This window comes from Phragmites australis, chromosome 2, assembly GCF_958298935.1.
Source record: "Phragmites australis chromosome 2, lpPhrAust1.1, whole genome shotgun sequence".
NCBI lineage: Eukaryota > Viridiplantae > Streptophyta > Magnoliopsida > Poales > Poaceae > Phragmites > Phragmites australis.
Window position 1 is genome coordinate 2,958,511 of NC_084922.1, and position 24,192 is coordinate 2,982,702.

General features: G+C 44.8%; 1 protein-coding gene and 2 pseudogenes across 1 annotated transcript; 2 read left to right on the forward strand and 1 right to left on the reverse strand.

Moving 5' to 3' along the window:
- Positions 1–2,673: 2,673 nt before the first annotated feature.
- Positions 2,674–3,457, reverse strand: LOC133910298 (uncharacterized; annotated as a pseudogene).
- A 2,219-nt stretch (positions 3,458–5,676) lies between these two features.
- On the forward strand, positions 5,677–6,691 carry LOC133910299 (uncharacterized). The gene has a single exon (XM_062352806.1). It carries the CDS (start codon positions 5,795–5,797, stop codon positions 6,689–6,691), a length of 897 nt encoding a protein of 298 aa, XP_062208790.1. The 5' UTR covers positions 5,677–5,794.
- Positions 6,692–10,912: 4,221 nt separating this feature from the next.
- On the forward strand, positions 10,913–23,198 carry LOC133894037 (receptor-like protein kinase ANXUR2; annotated as a pseudogene).
- The last annotated feature ends 994 nt before the right edge of the window (positions 23,199–24,192 follow it).

Genomic DNA, 24,192 nt, shown 5'->3' on the forward strand with positions numbered 1-24,192 from the left:
TCAACCGATCACAGGCTCACCAGGAAGAGAGGTAAAGTTATCGTAGAACCCCTCATCTGAAAAATCGATTCTCGGTGAAGGCTTGGGTGACGCCGATGGTATGTTCTGAGTAGATTTTTCAACGCATATTGTCATGATCCTCACGGACGACGTCAACTATCGATAATTTGTGAACCTTCGATCTAACAAACTTATTAAAGATATAGGGGGTGTTTTGAGTAGACGAATCATAAGAGAACACATGACTTTTTATATAAGTTCGAACCTCTTTTAGGATAATAACATTACGTCTTGTTTGTCTTGTACTGATCTGAGCCTGTTACAAAGGGGTGCATGGCTGGCCTAGATTGATTTAAATCTAGTCGATGACTTCCTTGCTCATCTTCAAGTGTCTTCTGGTTTGTTAAAAGGTTTGAGCAATTTCTTCGATTTCTATTGGCTCTTGCTTGACTTTTCCTCTGCAAGGCCCTAACTCCGTATATATATGGGGGTATCGTATGTCCTCTGGAGTCCTCCTTTCCGTTCTTAGAGATAAACCTTTCTGTTTACGGTATGCTTTGGGTACCTATGGATACTTTCTTTTTATCCAGAGATATTCTTCCTAAGATAGAAATATGCCTCAAGAATTACAAAAACCCTAAGGTACTTGGATATAATAGTTATCCAATATTCATCGTCATACCTAATCAGTGCCTCATGCGGAACCCTCCCAAATCTATCATGATCATTCTACAAAACTCGTCCCAACTAGCCTCTTTTATACGCCTCTTGGCTGACTGCAACCAATGAACAATAGCTCTTGTAAAATGTACTAAGGCGACCTTTATCCACACGGATGGATCCATCCTACACATCTTCTTAAAAAGGGTCTTTTTTTGACCCAACCTTCTTTGGAGGCTATTTGTGGGTGCCGAGATTCGAGCCCCGACCCACCGGCTGCTCCCATGCAGCCTTTACCAACTGAGCTACTGTCAGTTCCCACCACCATGTACATCTCGATAATTCTCGCTCCTGACTTCCACAATTTTGGATTCTTCCCCATTGAATTGAGGGAAATTCATCTTGGGAAGCTTACTGTGAGATCTATCAGACTGCTCAAGCGACATACTGCTATTTCTAGGAAACGACTGCTCATAATTGAAACCAAATAAGCGGTGAGGTGTAAAGTCACCCATACCAAGATAGGGAGGTAAGAGAGGGTGGTGACCGACCCACACCCGGTCTCCAGATGAGTTTTGTCCATGTGGTGCCCATCTAGGCCGCCAGTCAGTTCACCAGCAAAGTCGAGCATTGCGGCCGCCATCGATTTCACGAGCAAGCCATCAGGAATCGATGACTGCTCCAGCACGGTACACTCTAAGTGTTTCCTGATCTTTCCAAAGTCCACTTTTGGCTTTAATGCCTCCATCTTCGTGCCTTCTGCTTCTGCTCGGCTTCACGAAACCGGAGCTCTAGCTCCTGGAACTTCTCCTGCCACTTTGTGTCAATCCAAGAATCCATCTTCTTCATTTCAATGAGGATCATCTGGAAATTCGGATCCATTGCGCCCCAATCTGTGTTAGAATCTCGTGTAATGATTGTGGTGTTGCAGGATGGTGGCTCTAAGTACTAATTATTAATAGCAATGACTTAGTTGGTTATGATCTTTATGGTGAAACCTGCTCACCTAAGTTTGAGTCTTAGACCTGGCACAAATGCTGGTATTTTCTTAGGATTAAATCTAAATAGGAATAGTAAATGCATATTTGGATGTATTCAGTGGTTAAAGTGCGTGCTCGTGCTACGTAAGATTATACTTACAATATTGTTTAGATATGTGCTAGACTACACACGTAGAATTCCTATATGCATCTAATTTGGATTTTTAAGTTGTGTTTGATTGAAGATCAATATTAGACGGGACATAGCCATCTTTATTTTTTAAGATAGGATGATTGTCGACGCCCCCACTCTAATCTACTTAGCCCATTCAGGCCCAGCTACGCACACATTCGCACGCCTGGCGCGCGCTCTCCTAGCCTTCCCGCCTTGCTGCTGTACGCCTTCATGTTGCTGTCGTTCTTCAGCCGGATTGCAGTCGCTGACACGATCAAGCGCGGCGACGACGCTTCCAGGAGCGTCGACGAAGAAGACAGACTGATGGGGAGGAACTGGGAAGAGCAAAACTTAGAGAAGGATGCTATTGCGCCTGCACTCCAGCGGACTAGGCAGCTAGCTAGTATGCGCGGGGGAGAAAAAGTTTTCGCTACTATACCTGTGCCTCTTTGTTTAGCCCCTTGATTTTCTGTTTGTGCATGTTTTTCTCTCCAATCAAATGCAATACCTAGTTAATTGAGCACACATTTTGATTTTGCCTGGGATTTTGCCTGGACTGTGAGCATGTGCCCACGTACTAATTTCCGTTTTTCTAAAAGAAGAAAAGCATTGTTAGTTAGCTACAGGTAATTCAGTAAGCTATTTTGACCTTGATATATGTACACAACGTTGCCGTGCTCGCATACAGTCGTCATACAACGTAAGATTGAGGAGTTCATGGCTCCGCTGTCATCGAGGTCAAAGCAGCCACTTGAATTCAACAAGGACAACGACTTGCGGAGCCCCACGATCTAGCCAAGTCCCACTCTCCATCTTTGAGGAAGAAAAACAAGGTAGGCCGTAGTCAATCGAGCAGGCTCAGATGATGTTGGAGAGCCAGCGGCAGTTATCGGTCATCATGACGAGCGACTGGTTGAAGCGCTCAAGCGGGTTCTTCTCTTCTCGCTGACCTGCCTAAACTTCTCGTCGCAGTTCTGCATGTCCTGCGTCGCCATGCTCATCGTGGCGCGGATGGTGACGGCGTCCTTGAAGCTGATGGCGCGGCGGCAGGCTCCGAGGTTGTCCTCGGCGTCCAGGTAGAGCCTGTTGCACAGCTACAGCGCCGTCTTCCCCGCTTGTACTTCTTCGCCACGCGCGCCCGCGCCGCAGCGCTGCGCTTCGCGAGCGCGTCCACCTGCATCTGCAGCACCCTCAACGCGTCCACGGTCGGGTAGCGCTTCGCATGCTTCCCCGCCGTTCTGGTGCACACGTCGGGGAACGCGGTATTCTTGCAGATCTCGGCCACCGCGGCTTTGGGCCCCCCAGCCGTAGCCGGCTCGACCAGGAGCGAGCAGGACTCCGCGAAGGCGGCGGCGAGGAGCTGAGGAGCAGTGTGCGGGTTCCGGCCATGGCTGCTGGTTCTTATTAGCTGCGTCTCGGTGGTGCTACGTACGTACGTGCGCAGCTGCGCGAGGGAGGAGGCCGGCGGGGCGAGGAGAGGGGCTGCTCTGACAGGGGAGGGAGTGTTGGAATTAATTGGCTGGGCCAATTAATTCTTGAAAAATCCCAACGCACATACAATTGTAAATGAAGAGAGTTTTTAATACTATGTAAATGAATTGGCTGGAGGGAGTTTTTCAACGTCATGCAATTACCTCTGCATGCAATTGATTCTTGGAAACGAAACCTCTGCATGCACAAATACTGTTGAAAACGCCATACAATTGCTTCTGCATGCAATTGAAAGAGAAACGCCATGTAATTGCTTCTGCATGTAATTGAAGGAGAAACACCATGTAATTGACTCTGTATGCAATTGAAGGAGAAACACCATGCATTTAAACCTCTGTTACGATGAGTTGGATTAACTCCCACTGGCTATATAAAGACAGGAGTTATGCACAGTGAAAAATATAGCCACCATCCTCTCTCTCATCCCACTGTTTTGCTGCTGCTACACACACTGCCCCATCCCTGCTTCGGTATGCACCGGAGTTAGGGAGAGCAGGCCTCCGAAACCCCGCCTTTGAGTTCTTGCACCGGGAGAAGATGAATAAGATTTTTGGGGAGCACTACTTTGCGCGACTGCTCACGTTCGTCTCCATTTGTTCACGCACAGCTTTGTACGTCTACTTCGTCTACACCGATCACACAATGTACATCTACATCTTCTACATCAAGTGAACAACTACGTCATAGTTAAAGTCAACAACAGTACCATTACGACCTTTCCTGCAAACGTCACATATGTCTCGGGGATTCTTCTATTCGTACTTTGTTTTGACTTTGTCTTGGAAACTAGCATGTCTAGGCTGTTGTAGGATATTTTGATGACAATTCACAGTCTGTTTAGAGATATTATGATATTTAAGTATACTAGCTTGTCTAGTTTTCGTAGAAATATCTGTTCGATCAAATTTGCTAGAAAAATATTCATGTCGTATCTAATATTTTTCTGGATTAGTTTAATTTGAAAATTGCTTAATATTTAATCAGGGAGGGGAATAAATACGTGAGATGGGTGGCGGGGGTGGTTGCATGCACATGCATGAGCGACGGAAATGGCGGTTGTCCTCGGTTGCTCGGGCTGCCATGGTCCGCTCGCTAGCATTGCGATTTGCTAACGAACCTAGCTACCTTAAACCATGCCGAGAAGCTCATATCTCGCTCCCTCGCTCTCACTAATTTGAGGTGGTATCCCTGCCTTTGCCTACCTGGCCCCAACGTCAGGTCCTGACCTATATACTATACGGCTATACATTATTCCTCCTCTTCTCCATGTCAGAGCATACATTCTCCCATTTTTTGCTAACCTTCACTAATTTGAACTCGTTGCATGGCATCACTCGTGCATTCACAAAATCTTCCCACAGGCAGTGATAAATACAAAAGAGTCAGATAGGAGAAACTCATCCACTTATCGCTCTCTTTTCTTCTTTTTCTTCTTTACTTATCTCTCTATCTTTTCTTCTTTCTCTCACTTACCGATGGTAAAAAATTCTTAATGAGGGAATCAGGGAAAGGGGGCTCATAGGGTCCCATTGGTTATGAAGTGGGTAAGAGGAGCTCCTTTCGGTAAAAAAGGATCCCATTTCTTTACTTAGAGCATCTCCATCCGGTCTCCTAAAATTGACCTCTTATATTTTTATATAGGGATTCTCACTATCCAGACTGACCCCTATTTCTCTGTACGCTCCAACCGACCCCCTAAATCTGACCCCTATATTTCACTCACCCATATTTTAATACTATCCTTTAACTACCAAATTAATTCTAACGGCTATATTTCTAACAGTTTTTTTTTCCAACGGCTATTTTTTGCAACGGCTACTTTTTTTCAACGGTTTTTTTCAACGGCTATTTTTTCCAACGGCTATTTTTTCCCAACGGCTACTCTTTTGTCCAACGGCTATATTTTTACAACGGCTACTTTTTTCAAACGGCTAGTTTTTTCTAACGGCTACTTCCAACTCTATATAAACCCGGCCAGTCCCCTGTTGCCATTCACAAGTCCCACTCCCTTGTAGTTCCCTCTCTGATCGAAATGAGTCATCGTTTTATGGTAGATTCATCGTCGTCGGAGGAGGAGGATGACGACGAACTCATTCTTGCTACACTACACCAAGCACACACTCAATATGCGCTTTTGAATGCTGCACGACCTGGGGGTTCTGTGCCTGGACGTCAGTATATCAACCGCAACAGAGAAGCCGGGCATTGGAGGCTATACGAAGACTACTTTTCAGATGCTCCTACCTACGGTCCAACTTTCTTTCGTCGCAGGTTTGTAAATGATCTATTTTTGTTTGTTCGTCATTTTTGTGCATCCTTTTGGGTTCGGCTGATTCTTATTACTTTCTTCAGGTTTAGAATGTCTCGTTCTCTATTTCTTCGCATACTGCAAGATGTAGAACAACATGATGATTATTTTGTGCAGAAAAGAGATAGAATCAGATGTCTTGGGTTATCTCCTTTGCAGAAGATAACCGCAGCATTTAGGATGCTAACTTATGGAGTAGCAGCAGATGCTACTGATGATTATATTCGGATTGCAGAAAGTACTGCTGTAGAGAGTCTTAAAAGGTTTGTGAAAGCTATTGTTGAAATCTTCGGTGATGAGTACCTGAGATCCCCAAATGATAATGATACAGCTAGATTACTTACAATTGGAGAGCAAAAGGGTTTTCCCGGTATGCTTGGAAGCATAGATTGCATGCATTGGAAGTGGAAGAATTGCCCTACAGCATGTCAAGGTCAATTTATCGGTCATGTGCACGAGCCCACCATTATTCTAGAAGCCGTTGCTTCACATGATCTTTGGATTTGGCATGCCTTTTTTGGTTTACCAGGATCTCACAATGATATTAATGTTCTGCACCGTTCTCACCTATTTGCAAATCTAGCTGAAGGGCACGCTCCAGAAGTGAACTACACCATTAATGATCATAATTATACAATGGGGTATTACCTTGCAGATGGCATATATCCTCAATGGGCCACATTTGTTAAGCCGATACCATCTCCACAAGGGAATAAGAGGAAATATTTTACGAAAGTACAAGCAGCGGTGAGGAAGGAGGTGGAACGAGCATTTGGAGTTCTGCAATCTTGTTTTGCCATTGTTCGTGGGCCAGCAAGATTTTGGGATCAAGATACACTAGGACAAATCATGACAGCTTGTATCATCATGCATAATATGATCGTTGAAGATGAGCAAGATGCAGAAGGTGACCACCATTTCGATGCGATGGGAGAAGTTGTGACAGCTTCCCATCGTCCTACGGCTAAACTGCAAGCGTTTCTTCGAACTCATCTAGCCATTACTAACAGGGAAACTCACTCACAGCTTCGTGATGATCTAGTCGAGCACCTGTGGGAAAAATATGGAGGGGTGTAGTGTATGTAGTTGTACCAATATAGTCGGATCTTTTGACTTATACAATTCACATGCATGCATTACCTACACATGTAAGTACACCTTATTAGACTTGCACCACCATATGAAATGACAATCGAATAAAGAAGAGAACATTATACCTTATCTTGTTCTGTCACCCCGCTTTGCCTCCTGTTTTGAATCTGAACATAACATCCACAAAACCGGTTAACACCTTCTAGTATGACAGACCAACGATGCTGTAGAGAATTGGAATTATGATCAGATGCAAAGTCCTTGTGCTCATGAAAATAATCAGTAATTCTTTGCCAATACGTAGCACGTGATTGTTCATTCCCTTGTATAGCATCCAAACTAACTTCTAGCCATGCCGACACCAACATGTTGTCTTCTTTTACACTGAAATTTTTTGATCTGGCCTTTTTTGCTTTTTGGGATGCACCAGCTTCTACATGTGGCGTTTGTTGCTCCTCAAGTGGGCTTGCAAATTGACTATCATCCCAATACGGTCCATTGTCTTCAATGTTTCGATCACTCATCAAATCCAAAAAACTATCCATTGTTGTAACCTACACCTGCATAACACAAATTGTATACATATAATCAATTTCTAGCATTGCAAAATATACAGATAATCAATTTCTACAATTGTAAAATTTCTAATATTAAAATGATTCTATCTCCTCTCCATTTCTCTCTACAGCCGGCCCACTCCATTTCTCTCTACAGCCGGCCTCCAAAGCTCTCTGCAGCCGGCCTCCAAATCTCTCCCCGTCGCCTCACTCTCCCAGTCGCCTCCCTCCTCCTCTCTCCCACTCCCCGGTCGGACTCCCTCCCTCTCTCCAGCCGGACTCCTTCTGTGCCGGACTCCCTCCCTCTCCGAGTCCCTCTCTCGCTCATCTGCTGGGCGGGGGCACCGGAGGTGCTGGGCTGGCGGCGCGGGCAGGGGGCCAGCGGCGCGGGCGGCCAAGGGGTCCGGCGGCGCAGGCAGGGGGCCAGAGGCGCGGGCGGCCAACGGGTCCGGCGACGCAGCCAGGGGGCCAGCGGCGCGAGCAGCGAAGGGGCCCAGCGGCGCGGGCGGCCAAGGGGTCCGGCGGCGTGGGGCACGCGGAGGAGGCGGCTGCGTGGGCCAAAACGGAGGAGGCGTCGGCGTGGGCAAGCGGAGGAGGTGTCGGCGTGCCAAGCGGTGGGACAGGGGAGGGGGGCGAAGGCGTACCTGGCGTGGATGGCGGAGGAGATGTCCGTGGCGGCGCGGGAAGCTCGGTCGTTGATGGATAGGGGCTCGGTAGACACTTCCTACGAATGAGGTTCGAAGATGCAATTTTAGGGGTCCCTCAAAGATGAGGGGTGAGAAAGGGGGCCGGTTGGAGAGGTTTTTACACTGTTTTTCCTAAAAAATAGGATAAGGAGTGGAAAAAGGGGCCGGATGGAGATGCTCTTAGTCCTAGATCTGGATCCGTATCTTCTGCCTTTCGGTAAAAAAGACAGAGGCAAACAGTGCATCTGTCTTTACCCCTTTGATAGCCATTGGATCGAGTATAGACTTTTCAGATCTTTTGATGATATATATTTGATGAACAATATCTAGCTACAATAATTTTATGACCATTACCTGCTCCAGCGAAGAACAACATCTCGCTACAATAAAATAGCAGAGAACACTATAACAACAGACTTAGTTCACTGTTTTCCTCTGCCTTTTCTGCCATAGCCATATGGAAAAAAATATATCTCGTGCCTACCTGATTCATACAAGAAACAATAGGCCCAAGCAAGAAATTAGCAGAGTAGCTACAACTAAAAAGAACACCATCAAAGAACAAAAAATCGAATAAACACAAAAAAAATCCTCCAAAAAGGTGTGTAATCAAGTGGCATCATAGAATATATGAATATTTTGATAACGTTTCCGGCGATTTCATCTAGTCAAAGGCTTTGATTAAACTCCAGCATATATAGTTCCGTTTGTTAACAATGGTATTTCTAGGGGGGGGGGGGGGATCTTCACTTTAGTGGCATTTAGAGGCATCAGACAAATAAGCAAAAAAGGTTGGCAATATCGGAAGTATTGGGCAACCGATGGTATGATGTGAAAATTCGTTTTAGAAATTACAGGAGTGAAACATGGTGTAAATTATTTCCAACGGTGCTTGCAGACCTCATGGATATTACTGGAACAGAATAACATTTTATTTCCTCCATAGAATCAGCTTCGTTTATGGTGTTGCCGAATCATGTGGACACGTAACCTCAACTAATGATTAACCAAAACTCGATCTACTATATACCATGCATGACACTGTCAAATGTCAGGTTGGAGTTTCTCGATTTGGAATGAAAACTTTGTTTGCCAAATTAAGCTAGGCATTTTCCCACAACCACATCATCAGTTAGGTACTAATAACTTTTGCTGAAATTCAGTTCATCACTTTATAAAGGATCCTGAACTTGATATATTGACTGATTCGCCGTGTTCGCCTAGACAAACAGCTTAACTGCAGGTCATGACTCATGAGTTCTAATTGGAAAAAAAAGAAGAACAAGGGAGGGTATGGCTCATTGTTGGCTCCTGTAATTGAGGTCAAAGCAGCCACCTGAACTCAACCAAAAGGACAACGACTTGCTAAATCCCATGATCTAGTCCTCAGTCTCGGTCTCCATCTCTGAATAAAAAGAAAAAAAATATCATAGTCCAAATAAAAAATCCTCTTAGCAGAGAAAAATAGACGAAAACTTGCTTTCGAGGCTTTGAACCGCGAGCCCCTTTGGCTGTCGCTGTTGATTACAGAAGAGGTAATGTGTCGCCATAGTCAATCTGGCAGCAATACGGAGCCGCGATGGATGTAATTTTTTTGGGAATAATATTGTTTTGGAAAAAATATTATGCGATAGGAGAAAGTTATAGAAATATGTGCCAATCGGCATTTGATCTTTATATGAAAAAGTTATAACTTTTTCTTTAAATATCATCCGCAGGATACAAGTAGTTGGTATGCCGACATAGCAATTGGAGTGCCAATTGTCACTTATTTTTGCAACTTTCTAAAATAATATTTTTAATTTTTCCAATAAAATAATATTATTTTATAAAAACCAGATGGATGTAGATGCAAGACGGGAAAGGCATGATTGCACACACATGAGAGGTCTACATTTGCCAATATTTGATATGCAGCTAGGGTTCCCAACTGGGCAGCGTCCTGGGCATTGTCCTTTATAATACTATATTTGTTTTTAAATAGATGTTGTCCTAAATATGTATAGTTAAATTTTAAAATCTTTGATCACTGATATACACAAAACTAATATGATTTGATATATAAAAATAATAGTAGTGAATTGTCATGAAAAATATTTTAACATTATCTAATTTTTATCAACTTTACCAAGATGTAGTTATCAAGTAATAATTAAACGTGTTTATTGGAGACCGTATCGATGTCCTAAATGACAAGTCAAAGAGAAGAAAAGTAGTAAACACTTGCACATTGATAGATTACTTTATCCTAGGCTACCACTTTAGTTTAGTGTATCTAGTGTGTGACTGTTCTTTTTCACCAAAATAAACTATGAAGCTAGCCTAACTATAGTAATTTTCCCTCTTTGGCTGATTTTGGGCCTGTGTATATGTGGAATGGAATAAAACATACCTTAATCCCTCCTAAATGCATAACGGAGATCGGAATGAGCTAATAATAGGAATTACATGGGAATTTCGCCTCTTTAACCTTGCATGAATACGGGATAATTCCTGTATTCTAAATGGGATGCAATGTACTTCTTTCAGCCATAGATACACAATATTTTAAATAAAATTTGGTCAAATATTTAAAACTTTAACCATTAGTAACTTTTGAAACATTTAGCTTCATAACATGAAAATAATAAGTATTTATTTTTGAAAATAATTTTATAATATCATAAACTTATTAAATTTTATAAATATATTTTAGTTAAAAATAATAATAAAAGTTATGTATCAAAGACCGTACCATATTTTTTTAACTGGAGAGATTAGTGTTCATTCGTTAGATACTTGGATGCTTCTCATCGAGTTCAGGAGTCAGGACCTTATTTTCTCTTGCTTTTTTTTTTCGCAGTGGCTGCATCACCGCGTTGTGGACTTGTGGTTTTGAAGGGGCCTTTGACCGCTGTCACTCGCGTCAGCTTCGAGCAAGCTGCAGCTCCCAAGTTCTGACGCTGCGAACGCTAGGAAGAAAAGTCGCAGGAGGCAAAAGCAACCGCGAGGGGGGGGGGGGGGGGGGGCGCACCGGCGGAACGCGCAAAAAGCAACGCGAGCCACCGCAGCTGAGCCGAGTCCTCGGAAGGAGCGAGAGAGAGAGAGAGAAGGAAATCCATTCCATCCGCAGCGCTCACCGTCCCCAAACCCTAACCCCCTCCCCGGCGCTCCCATGGGCCCCGCCTCGTCGGCGCTCTGGCGACGAGTGCCCCGGTGCCAGTAGCAGCAGCGGACCGCGGCCGTCGGGGGCGATGGCGCGTCTCGGGCGAGCGAACCGCCTCTCTGGTCGAGGTGAGTGCCCCCCCCCCCCCCCGGATCTGAGCCGTAGTCTCCGTGCTTGATGCCAGGTGGTGCGGCGGGTGGACTCGAGTAGGGCGATTTGAGGTTTTAGCGGTGGAGAAATGGCGAGGCTCTGTGCCGTCTGGTGTGGTGCGGGTGGGGTTTGGGTTATGATAGGAGGCATGTGGTGGTGGGCTCAGTAATTGCGGTGGCGGCTGTTTAGGATCTTACCGTAGCTCTTCTGTGGTCGCGCAATTAGGTGCTCGCCCGATAATATGGGTTTGAGGTCGTGGGAGTGCAGCGTTCTTAGTTGGCTCAGCATGTCTGGAATTTTATATCAGAATGCAGAGCCTATATCATCACAAACCATGAACTGGTACCTCGGATGGAACACTTGCTAATTAAGGATTTTAGATAGTTTGGTGTTGTTACTGAGCCATGTTCCATTACTTTGAGGTTTTAAAACTGCCATTGTTTATACATGTTCTATCTAGGCTTCTAGTTTTATTTTGCCGTATCTAGATTTGAGTAATTGCTACGGATTTCTTGACTTCGATTGAAGGAATCATTTTAACAGAAAATCATTTGATGGAAAGGGCCATTCCTGATTTTTTTGTTTCTGGAGTGGTGCCCTTCCTGCATCGATTGTATGATTCACAATCATCCCCTTTATGCGAAGAACGTACCATGATTCTCTTGTCCCTCTATGTTTGTTAGGGGAGAGTCCCAATAGTCTTTAGCACTGTCATTAAGTCATCAACTAGTCATTTAGTCGAACTGTTGGAAAATATCTTCCTGATATGAACATTATGGCGTGAGATGGCTCCTTCTGGAGCCACCGACTCAACTTACCGAGGGCATGTTGGTGACTTGATTTCTTGATCGTCGACATGGTTCGACTAGTCTTGGATAGGCTAGGCTGGGCACTCAACTTGGTCCCTATGGCCATTGGGCCCAGGTCAACTGCAGAGAGGGATTGGGACCAGATCGATTTGATAGAGAGGGGCCATGGACAGTCCAAACCTTCCCCTAGGCACAACTTTTATCTCCGAAGTCCCCGTTGCAAGCCGTATCGCTGGCGTATGCTCCTCCCTCCATCACACCTTGCCATCTCCCCCCCTCCTTCGGCCTTTGTCGCCATCCTGTATCATGATGTGGAAGGAACAATGCTTGTCGTTTTTTTTTCATTGGAAAATATGGCATATTTTTCTAGAACTAATTATTGCCAGCCAAAAGCTTGAAACATAGTTAAACCTCCATAATAATTAGATGACGCTTGTCTATGTAGTAATAAATACCAACATAAGTGATTAGGAACATATAATATCACCATTTCTTGTGACCTTCCATAAGAAGATAACGACTTAGAGTAGTAATCTTTCCCAGTAGGCTGCCCACTGCCTTGTGTATAATAGCATAAGAATACAATGAACACTGGAGCAGATAACAGGCAGTGCCATGTTCCTAATATTTGGTTCTGATGCTTATAAGTTTTATGCAAATACACTGTTTAATTGGATGCATGTTAACAAGGAATGCATATAGTAGACAAACTTGAATGAGGTGAAATAACCCTTTCTCTTCTGACCTAAATGAATCATAAAAATAGCATAGCTACCCTGTTTTAAGTCGATAAAATAAAAAATAATTGACTGATCATCTACTATTCGCTAATACTCCCTCCAATCACAAATAAGTGTCGTTTTGGGTTGCGTGCAGTCAACATTTTCAAACTTTGACTACAAATTACTCTTTATGTATTCAGTTTGGATGTTTGAAAATGATACAGGCATATTTGTTTCGAAAAGTAGTTTCATGATAGTATAACTTTGCTATATTCTATAAACATATTACACCAAAAAGTAGTAGTCAAAGATGTGTTTTGGAGACCGTGTCGATGTCTAGAACGACACTTATTTGTGACTGGAGGGAGTAATACATAATCTCCATAATATTACACAATATGGTCTGTTGGACTTTTGTCAGACATAGATTAAAAGGAGTGAGAATGTCAGATGCTAAAGTTTGGTTCTTTGTAGTTATTAATTGTTGGCCAGCAGGATGGAAAGATTCAGTCACTTAGATGGCCTGTAAATGTTGTCGACACTTTTATTGGAAGGACATATCAGCGCCGAAACAAGGATTCCTGGGCGCAGCAAAGTGGCTAGGAATCAGCTGAAAAGGAAAGTAGAAGGAGGAGATATTGTTTGTTAGGAATAGATTATTTAGTTTCCTTTTTGTTAAAGATTTGTTAGTCCTTCCTTATCTCATAAGAAGCCTGATCTATAAAGGCAATAGATGGCCATTAGGTTGAGGTCAAGAAGAAATAAACTCCTCTTAAGTTGGTCTAGACAGAGTCTCTTGCCGTGGCGGCGGAAGAGCCGCCACCCGGTGTTGAGAGTGGCCAGCCATCTCTACCCCCTCGCTATCCCCTTCGCTCCCATCCATTATCTTCCTCAATCTTGGTCTCTCCACTAAAGCCACCGATCCGATCTCGCCATACAAGTAAATATATCTTTATACACATGGACTTTCTGTATCTTCTTAGCCATTAACATTTTCTATCCCTACCTACATTTGCATCTTTCGAGAGCATTTGTAAATGCTTGATTAATGTTTAGATGTAACCACCTTGGAAGGTGATTTCTTTTTACCATTTGTCTGTTGTTTCTAAGGAGGCATGGGTCATGTGGCATGTGCTGTACACACTAATTCTATAGATTTCTGAGTACACGTATCCATAAGTTGCACTGATTCCGATGCAATGTGCGTACTCTTGTTTTAAATAAGATATTCGCTGGTTGATTTAATGTTTGTTTGCAGGATTTTTCAGAGATTCTTGGAGAAATCTTACATTCAATTTGTTGGTTGTTGTATTGACTCTGGAATTTCTCACTGGGATCAATTTGATTGTTCAAACATCAGCTTTAAAAGTGGTGGCTCCTGCTATGTCTCCATCTCAAGGTTGGAGACCGATTCATTCCATGTCATCCGGAGCTAAAGTTGCCATAAGTATTTCAGTGCAACCTGTGGGCCAGCAAAGACAAAAGAAACTATATTCATCAACAGTTGCCCTGTCATCTGCGCAACCTCCTATTTCAGTGCCAAGCTATAGTTCCGTACCTGGTGCTTCGGATCTGACCTTTTATTCCTCAGATGTATCACACCTCTTGGTGGAGTTTAACAGACGCTCAGCAGCATCTGTTCCTACTCATGAAAATGCTGCCCCTCCAGATGCAGCTTCAAATTCTAGCGCAGCTCCTACTGGATCAGTGCAATCTCCAGTATCTCCTCACAATGGTAAGTTTACTTTCCATAGACTGAATAATCTACTCCTACATGATTTTAAGCACTACTTTGAATTACATAATCCAATTGAAGGGCATGTCATTTGGTTGTACAAGAAGATTTGCAAAGTGTTTCTTTGTAAAAAAAAAATTGTGCAATCATGTCCAACTTGACTTGTCGTCTGGCAATAGCATTGCATGGCTGATCAAAAGCACTACAGGTTATCTTACATTGCACCTAAGTTAAATCTTGCTAATTCAAGCTTAATGTTTTAGCGCATCATTTGAAGTGATGACCGGTGAGATCTTTAGCTTTCTTTAGCGTAGACTTGTTCTCAAATCGAGGGTTCTCGGCCTCGACATCGATTCTGCACAACAGCCTTGCTGCCCTTCATTCTTTCCCACCGGGGACATATCCCAGCATGAGATTTTTTTTTTGAAGTTTTAAAATGCACAGGAATGGAAGACTTAATTTGAGTAAAGCATGCAGTTAGTTTGTTCACTGAACAATCATGTGAACGTAAGATTGTTTTGTATGCTTACGTAAAATTTATTAGAAATATTAACTCGGCTGCAAACATCGCATTCACTCATAGGATTGTATAGCAACCACCTAGTTCTAGAATCTGAAGCCTTCTGAAATTCTCGGAAGCTGTGGCACATCCAACTCTGTTGGTATTGGTGCCTGACCTGAATCTGGTTGATTGTTTGGAAATCATGTTCCTTGTAGATGAGCTTGTGCACCATTACATTGCAGGTTGTCAGCCAGCAAACATAACTTCACGTATGAGTGTAAGGCAAATTGTGGGCAATACCTCACATGTAAAGACTTTTACACTTTGCTTCTCCCGCTACTGCAAGATAATAATGCCTTGAACAACTTGCTTCTGATAAGTAACCTTACATTAATAGATTTTGGTTTTTTATTGCTGCTAATAGTGAGAGATGATCACTATTACCCTTTTCGTTGTAATGATTATCTTGCTTGACCCAATTGCAAGCCTTTTTTTCTGCTCACATTAAGCTATATACTTCAAAATGCGACTTCATAAACTGCAGTCTTTTATTCCTCTCTTTTGTTCAGCATAAGTAAAAAAAGATATAAAAACTGTTTCATGCAAATTGTGTATGCAACAAATATGGATGTTTTTTTCATCTAGTATAACATTTTGATCCGTGCATCATGATTGGTTTTCCATTGTTATTTGCTTACAGAATATGGTTATCTTTACATTGGGGAGTTCAGGCTAAACTCATTTTTCATCTCTTGCAATAATGAATCAAAATTTATTGTTGTGTCATACGCCTTGCATGAAATGAATGGATTAACCTTTTCTTTTAGTTGCTTCTAGCTTTCCAAGATAGTTTGGTCAGCTTTAACCTGGTACCACTTGTCCTGTTATCATTTGAACTCTTAGACAATGGGCGCTCTTCTTTGATATTTTGTTTTTTGTTTTCATTTATGTTTTCTTTTGTTCCGATATAAGTTCTGGCCATTTACTTCACATCTTCATGTGGTGGATGCCATTGACTTCAATAATATATGTCTTTTATTTGCCATACTGATACACTCAAGATATGATGTTAACCATATCGTAACTCACCTCTGTTTACTAGGCTGTTGTGCACCAAACATGGTACAAAAACGAGGGACCCCAGACTGTCATTGTGTTTATCCAGTGAGGGTTGGGCTCTTCCTTCGCAATGTTTCCTTGACTTCAAATTGGAGCAACGAATTTCTTGATGAACTTGCTTCTCAGCTCCACCTGCGTGTTAATCAGTTTGTGATTGTAAATTTCTATGTTGTTGGAGCCTCTGGACTAAATATCACTATGGATATAGCACCCCATACTGGAATTAGCTTCTCAGCTGATCAAGTTTCTGCAATGAATTATTCACTAAGTCTGCACAAAGTTCAGATCAATCCTGTGCTGGTCGGGGACTATAATCTTCTTAATTTAACGTGGTTTAGGCCATTGGCCCCAGCACCTGGTAAGGGACCTCAATATTGATTTTCTTCTTCTGTTTCATTGATGACGGTTCTCGTACTGTTCAGTTAGGAAAACTGGGAGATCACTTTGTTTTTGCTCTTATTGCTTACTTAATGTGACATTGAAGAATTTTGGTTGTACATGATACTGCAAGGTGCATATGTTGTATGAACCACCAACATGTTATGAAAATCTGGACTTGATTTAGTTAATGCATTAAATAAGTAAAAAGTAACAAGATCTGTTGGTAGGCAGTAGGCACCGTACTCATCTCTTGTCCTACAAAATTTCAATACCCAACTTTTTCAATACAAACAGTTAGAAATGGTAAATAAGGCAGAACTGCAGGGAACAGCAACTTCCATTTTTCTGTTCTTTCTTTTTAAATGTTTATTCTGTTGCTAATTGGCCTTTCCCCCCTGCTTATAATCATAGATTGCTCCCACATGTAACTTGCATCCTAATCACTTATATATATCCAATTTGCTTATATGTATGTCTTATGCCTCATATGCTGTGCAAAAGTTGTATATAAAATTTCCTTTTTGTTCTTCAAAAACTTCATAGGAGTGTTTATCCAATTTACATTTTCTTTCATGATGCCGGTGAAATTAGCATGTTCAATATATTTTTGCTCCTCAGTCAGTCACTCCCTACATCTAGTTTGTTCTTTTTTGGATGACTCGGGATGTGCTGCCTATTGTTGATGTTATTATACAAAAATGGTGCTCAATAACATAATACTTTCTACATATTATATAAGTGACCTTTCTATTAAATGTGTATCCTTTTTTATCTTACCTTTTTTCTAACAATTTTAGTGTTCCTTACACTGTTGTCTGTATCATTGTCAGCTCCAGCATTCACTATATCACCTAAGGCCTCTCCATCAACAACCTCTACCTTGCCGAAGCCAAGTGGGGATCCCATCAAAGATAGACGTCCGAGCCTGATTAATGTTATTATCATATGCGTTGGTGCTCTAATTGGTGTCTTGCTGATTGTTTTAACAATTTGCTTCTGCACATTTAGAAAAGGGAAAAAGAAAGTGCCTCCTGTTGAAACACGTATGTATCATGCTATCTATTCTGTGCTGTATTCTTTGAACTTATATATGCTTTAGTGATGCTTTTTTGATGTGATGGTGATTAGATGATCTGTCAAATTTTAAACTATGCTAATGCAAAAAAGTTGCAAATATGCATATATCTGTGACAGTTCTTGACCAGATAGCTATTATAAACTGTTACTGCTATTTCATTAAATCAGACCCTTTTGGACTACCGTAGTCCGTGGAAGGCCTAACCATATAGCATGAGGTAAATTGTGACTATACTTTGGACTAAAGTGCTTGTGGGCTTTTGTAAACTGTGACTATAGTTTGTTGTTAGGATTCAATATATCTATACATTTGCACTAAGGCATTCATATTCTTGTCATGTTAAGAGAAATGCATCTTCCACTTGTAGCAGTCTTTGAAAGAGCATAATCATTTGTGTCTGTAATCTTTCAAAGATTGTAAAGCAATGGTATGAAAGTGGAGGCACATGTTATGTCTGCAGTTTGCATTAATCTGTTCATAGTCAACTTAAAATGAAGATTGAGTTTTTGGGGTTCATTCCTTATTTCTTTAAAAATACTGTTACACACATATAACCTGATTGATTGTCTATACAGCCAAACAAAGGACACCAGATGCACTTTCTGCAGTGGAGTCACTTCCCCGACCCACAAGCACAAGGTTCCTTTCATACAAAGAACTGAAAGAGGCAACAAATAACTTTGAGTCTTCAAGTGTGCTTGGAGAAGGTGGTTTTGGTCGTGTCTTCAAGGGGGTACTAAGTGATGGCACCGCTGTTGCTATAAAGAAGCTTACAACTGGAGGGCACCAGGGAGATAAGGAGTTTTTAGTTGAAGTGGAAATGCTGAGCAGGTTGCACCACCGAAATCTTGTGAAACTCATTGGTTACTATAGCTGCCGTGAGTCATCACAAAACCTTCTTTGTTATGAGCTTGTTCCCAATGGAAGCCTAGAGGCTTGGCTTCACGGTATGACCAATTGTCTAACTTCTTTTTCTTCTGACCCCTCCTGCATTGGCCTCCTTTCAGTTGCACTTGAACCTATTATTTCAAGTGGTTAATTTTGATTAGCTTGAAGCTTGTAATTCCCATACATAGGAAACATGATCCTGACCATTTACTCCAATTTATCAGGCGCGTTGGGTGCTAACTGCCCCTTGGATTGGGACACCAGAATGAGGATAGCACTTGATTCTGCCAGGGGTTTAGCATACCTTCATGAGGACTCACAGCCTTGTGTAATCCACAGGGATTTCAAAGCTTCTAATATATTGCTTGAGAATGATTTTCATGCTAAAGTGTCCGATTTTGGTTTGGCCAAACAGGCGCCAGAAGGTCGGGCAAATTATCTTTCAACTCGTGTTATGGGAACTTTCGGGTAATTTGAATTGTTTTTTACCTTGTGCTGCGCCCCGGCTATATCTGTTCTGCTTTTGCTTCATACGTCTGGTGTTTTTTTTCCAGGTATGTAGCACCAGAGTATGCGATGACAGGACACTTGCTTGTAAAAAGTGATGTATATAGCTATGGAGTTGTTCTGCTTGAATTACTTACTGGGAGGAGGCCTGTGGATATGTCGCAGCCATCTGGGCAGGAAAACCTAGTGACATGGGTAATACTTCTTTCTTTTATATATACTGCATTCAGTTGTTCTTGCATGATTCTGCAGCTGAATGTGAATTTTATTGAGCATGATAACTACTAGGCAGTCAATTGAGTGTGCATAGATAGGTGTTTGTAGATCTGTTGGCAGGCAGCAAGAGGAACTTAAATACCAATGTTTTTGTATCAGTGATTATCTATTTTACTGCATAGTGCGTAAAGAGTGATGCCACACTTGTTTGAAGATATTATTTGCTCAATCGACTGCAGGCACGACCGATTCTTCGAGACAAAGATAGATTAGAAGAACTAGCTGACCCCAGGCTTGGCGGTCAGTACCCGAAAGATGATTTTGTGCGAGTCTGCACAATTGCAGCAGCCTGTGTTTCACCAGAGGCAAACCAAAGGCCTACGATGGGCGAGGTGGTGCAGTCACTCAAGATGGTACAACGTTCTGTGGAGTTACAAGAATCTTTGCCAACACCGCCGGCCCGCCCCAATATCCGGCAGTCATCAACCACCTATGAATCTGATGGCACCTCATCCATGTTCTCTTCCGGACCCTTCTCAGGCCTCAGCCCCTTTGAGACTGAAAACATCCCGAGAACCGCAATTTTCTCTGAAGATCTCCATGAAGGTCGATGACTGATTGGAGTGGTTGCTGAGCTGTTTTCGGTAAAGCTTGTAATCACCCATTCAAAGGCTGGTGGTGCAATTGGCCTGGCCAGTCATTGGGAGGAGGTACTTGTAAATTCCATTTTTATTCACCCCCTTCAAAAGACTAGATTGTTACTCGGACGTTCAATGGCTTTGTATGAAAGAAATGATTTTGCTCGATTTTTTTTTCTGGTCCATAGCTCCTGACTAATTTCGGTGTATGTGGCTAGACATGTTTCTAGGATTTCTCAGCTGCACGCCTTGGATTGCCTTCGTTCCCGGAAAACCCTCTTAGGCCTGCGGCCTGCCATACGCGTGCCTTCAAACACTCTCTCCCTCTCATCTCCTCTACTGACGTCTCTTCCCTTTCACCAATCGCCATGGCCTAATCACCAGTCTCTCCTATGATCCTACCTCCATTGGGCCGCCTGATCCTCTCTCTTTGCCATCTTCTGCGTTGACCTTCTGCCTCTCACGGCGCATGGCTGACGCAGCTCGCCGCCCATTTCTGGCGCTTTTTCTCGTGGCCGGTGTTGCGGCAGTTGCAGAGGGCAAGGTGTACTCCCCGGCGGACAGGGTCTTGGTGAACTGTGGGTCGACGACGGACGGCCTGGACGCGGATGGCCGGAGGTGGGTGGCAGACACGAACGAAAACGCGTGGCTGACCGACTCCGGCAAGTCGTCGCTGATGGCGGCAGCCGACGACATGGACACGGCACTGCCGTCGACCATCCCGTACATGACGGCGCGGGTGTTCACCCTGGAGGCGGTGTATAACTTCACGGTGAACCCGCGGGACCGGCACTGGCTGCGCCTCCACTTCTACCCGGCCTCCTACAACGGGCTCGCGCCCCAAAACTTCCACTTCTCCGTGTCGACGTCCACCGGTCTGACACTCCTCCACAACTTCAGCGCGTACACCACCGCCAAGGCGCTCACCCAGGCGTTCATCGTCCGGGAGTTCTCGCTCCCGCCGACGCCGGCGGGATTCCTCACCGTCACCTTCACGCCGACGCCAATGGGCAACGAGACCTACGCCTACGTCAACGGCATCGAGGTGATCTCGATGCCCGACATCTTCGCCGACCCGGCCACGATGGTTGGCTTCGCGGACCAGACTGTGGACATCGCCGGCTCCGTGCTCCAGACCATGTACCGGCTCAACGTCGGGGGTTCGTACATCCCGCCGTCCAACGACTCCGGCCTAACCCGAGCGTGGTTCGACGACACTCCGTACGTGTTCGGCGCGACGCAGGGCGTCACCTACAAGGCTGGGCCGCATTTCCACATCAATTACCCGAGCGACATCGCCGAGTACGCCGCGCCGGTGGAGGTGTACTTGAGCACCCGCTCCATGGGCTCCGACCCGCGCGTGAACCAGAACTACAACCTCACCTGGACCATGGCGGTGGACGGCAACTTCACCTACGTTGCCCGCCTCCACTTCTGCGAGCTGCTACTCAACCGGCCGAACCAGCGCGCCTTCGACATCTACGTCAACAACAAGACGGCGCAATCAGACGCCGACGTGATCGGGATGACGTCGGAGAAAGGCGTGCCGATGTACAAGGACTACGCGGTGCGCGTGGCCGACGAGCCTGGGGACGAGGCCATGTGGGTGGCCCTGCACCCGTCCGTGGCACTCCGGCCGCAGTTCTACGACGCCATCCTCAACGGCCTCGAGGTCTTCAAGCTTAACAACAGCGCCGGCAGCTTGGCTGCCCCGAACCCCGAGCCGTCCAAGTTGCTCGCCAAGGCGGAGCTGGGTGCGGGCGACCAAGGCGTGCCCAAGAACGACGAGCACGCCAACATGGCGACGGTGATGGGCGGCACAGCGGGAGGCGCGGCCGCGGTCGGGATCGTCGCTGCCATCTGCGTGGTGTGGTACCACGACAAGAAGAACAGGGAGCTCGCCAGCGGCGGTGGGTCTCACACCTCGGGGTGGCTGCCGCTGTACCACTCCCACACCAGCGGCAAGTCCTCGGGTCACCTCGCGGCGAACCTGGCGGGCATGTGCCGGCACTTCTCGTTCGCCGAGATCAAGGCGGCAACCAAGAACTTTAGCGATTCTCTGGTGATCGGCCTGGGCGGATTCGGGAAGGTGTACCGGGGCGTCGTGGACGGCGACACCAAGGTGGCCATCAAGCGGTCGAACCCGTCGTCGGAGCAGGGCGTGCACGAGTTCCAGACGGAGGTGGAGATGCTATCCAAGCTGCGGCACCGGCACCTCGTCTCCCTCATCGGCTTCTGCGAGGACGACGGCGAGATGATCCTCGTCTACGACTACATGGAGCACGGCACGCTGCGGGAGCACCTCTATATGGGCGGCAAGCCGCCGCTGTCGTGGCGGCGCCGCCTTGATATCTGCATCGGCGCCGCGCGGGGTTTGCACTACCTCCACACCGGCGCCAAGTACACCATCATCCACCGCGACGTCAAGACCACCAACATCCTCGTGGACGAAAACTGGGTCGCCAAGGTCTCCGACTTCGGCCTCTCCAAGTCGGGGCCGACGACGGTGAACCAGACGCACGTCAGCACCATGGTCAAGGGCAGTTTCGGCTACCTCGACCCGGAGTACTACCGGCGTCAGCAGCTCACCGACAAGTCCGACGTCTACTCCTTCGGCGTCGTGCTCTTCGAGGTGCTCCTCGCGCGCCCGGCGCTCGACCCGGCCCTGCCGCGGGAGCAGGTCAGTCTCGCCGACTACGCTCTCAGCTGCCAGCGGAACGGCACCCTGCCGGACATCGTCGACCCGGCGATCAAGGATCAGATCGCGCCGGAGTGCTTCAAGAAGTTTGCCGACACGGCTGAGAAGTGCCTCGGCGAGCAGGGCATCGACCGGCCGTCCATGGGCGACGTGCTGTGGAACCTCGAGTTCGCGCTGCAGCTGCAGGACACCTTCGAGGGCGGCAGCGGTCGCCGGCCCGTGGTCGACGACGGCGGCAGCGGTACCGGGCGCCCAGTGCTCGATCCGAGCAACAGCGTTGGGAGCACGGCCAGCGTCACGACGCTGGGGACGTCGTCCACGTCCAGGGTGCACGAGACGTGCGTCATCGTGGAGGAGACCGACGACGAGGTGGCCAACATTGCGGCTTTCTCGCAGCTCGTGCACCCGACCGGCCGGTGACACGCAGCGCGCCTCCGGCCGGCGAGCTAGTGCTTTTTTGACGAAGCCCTACTCTCTCGGATCGATCCAATTAGTATCGGATAGGTGCCATGCATGCGCGATCATAGTATTTTAGCAAATCACATCTGCTCTGTGTTGTGATGCTAAATTTCGTTTTTTAGTCGATTGATGGTGCTAAATTTCCACCCACGGTTGATCACCTACAATTTCAAGGACGCTTTCTGCCGTCTGTTACCTTGCTTCTTGTTGTAGACCTCCTCTAGCACCTTATTAGATACCGCGCTAGAAGACTTCATATATTTCAAAATACCTTTCCTTATCATATATTCGTATGCTTCTCGAGGCTATCAATATTGAGAGGTGTAGTTCGCTTGAAGTTATTGGCACCTTTCTTATTAATGCTTTTTTTCTCGAGGCCTTCATTATCATCTAACTGCTCCTTGTTGGACTCTTTACTACCATCTTCTCCCACTCCTTCATCCAGAATACAAGAAGAAGAGCCATCAGTATGACTATTCTCAAACATGCTTTAAAGTTATGAGATTTTTAGTAGCCCATTTTGAAGCCTTTTTTATTCTGCATGTCCTGAAAACTAATGAGTAGTTTACATTTTAAACTTGGCTACAATACGTAGAAATAGAACAAAGGATATGAAAAAGTGGTTGCCATAGTGTGATCTTTCCATCAACTGTTGCTTGCTATCACTGTTCCCTTAGTATTATCCCATTTAAGTCTTGTTACTTTATTAATGATTAACTAAAAGTTATACAAACCCCTCAGTCTATCCCATCAATTTTAAATTGTAGCTTTATGTGTTTCTTTCCTATCTTAGCAAATAACTTCTCATGCAAATTCTTATAACCTTTGCTTTTCAGATTATGGATGGCAACAGGGCCAATCCCCGCCGAGGAATAGTTCCCCATCCCCGTCCCCAATTAGCTATCGGGAGGAAGATTTTTTTCTATCTCTACCCCCGCAAAGAATTTTGTGGGGAGCGGGTCCTCAATGTGGATATAAAATTGAATTATATTTGATTATTTCTGTATATTAACAATGTGTATATAGTATAATTTATTGATGTATATGAGAGTAATTAATACAAGATTGATTAAATATCATAAGTTAGACAAAAAAGAATAAGAGTAATTTATTATTTCCTCTACGTAATGTAATATTTACATTTATCTGCTAAGAAAATATGTATGTATGTGATATCGATGATTGCGGAGAGCAGG

What these genes read in the sequence shown, in the direction of transcription:
- LOC133910299 (XM_062352806.1), top strand. Translation starts at nt 5,795, where the DNA reads ATGCTAACTTATGGAGTAGCAGCAGATGCTACTGATGATTATATTCGG.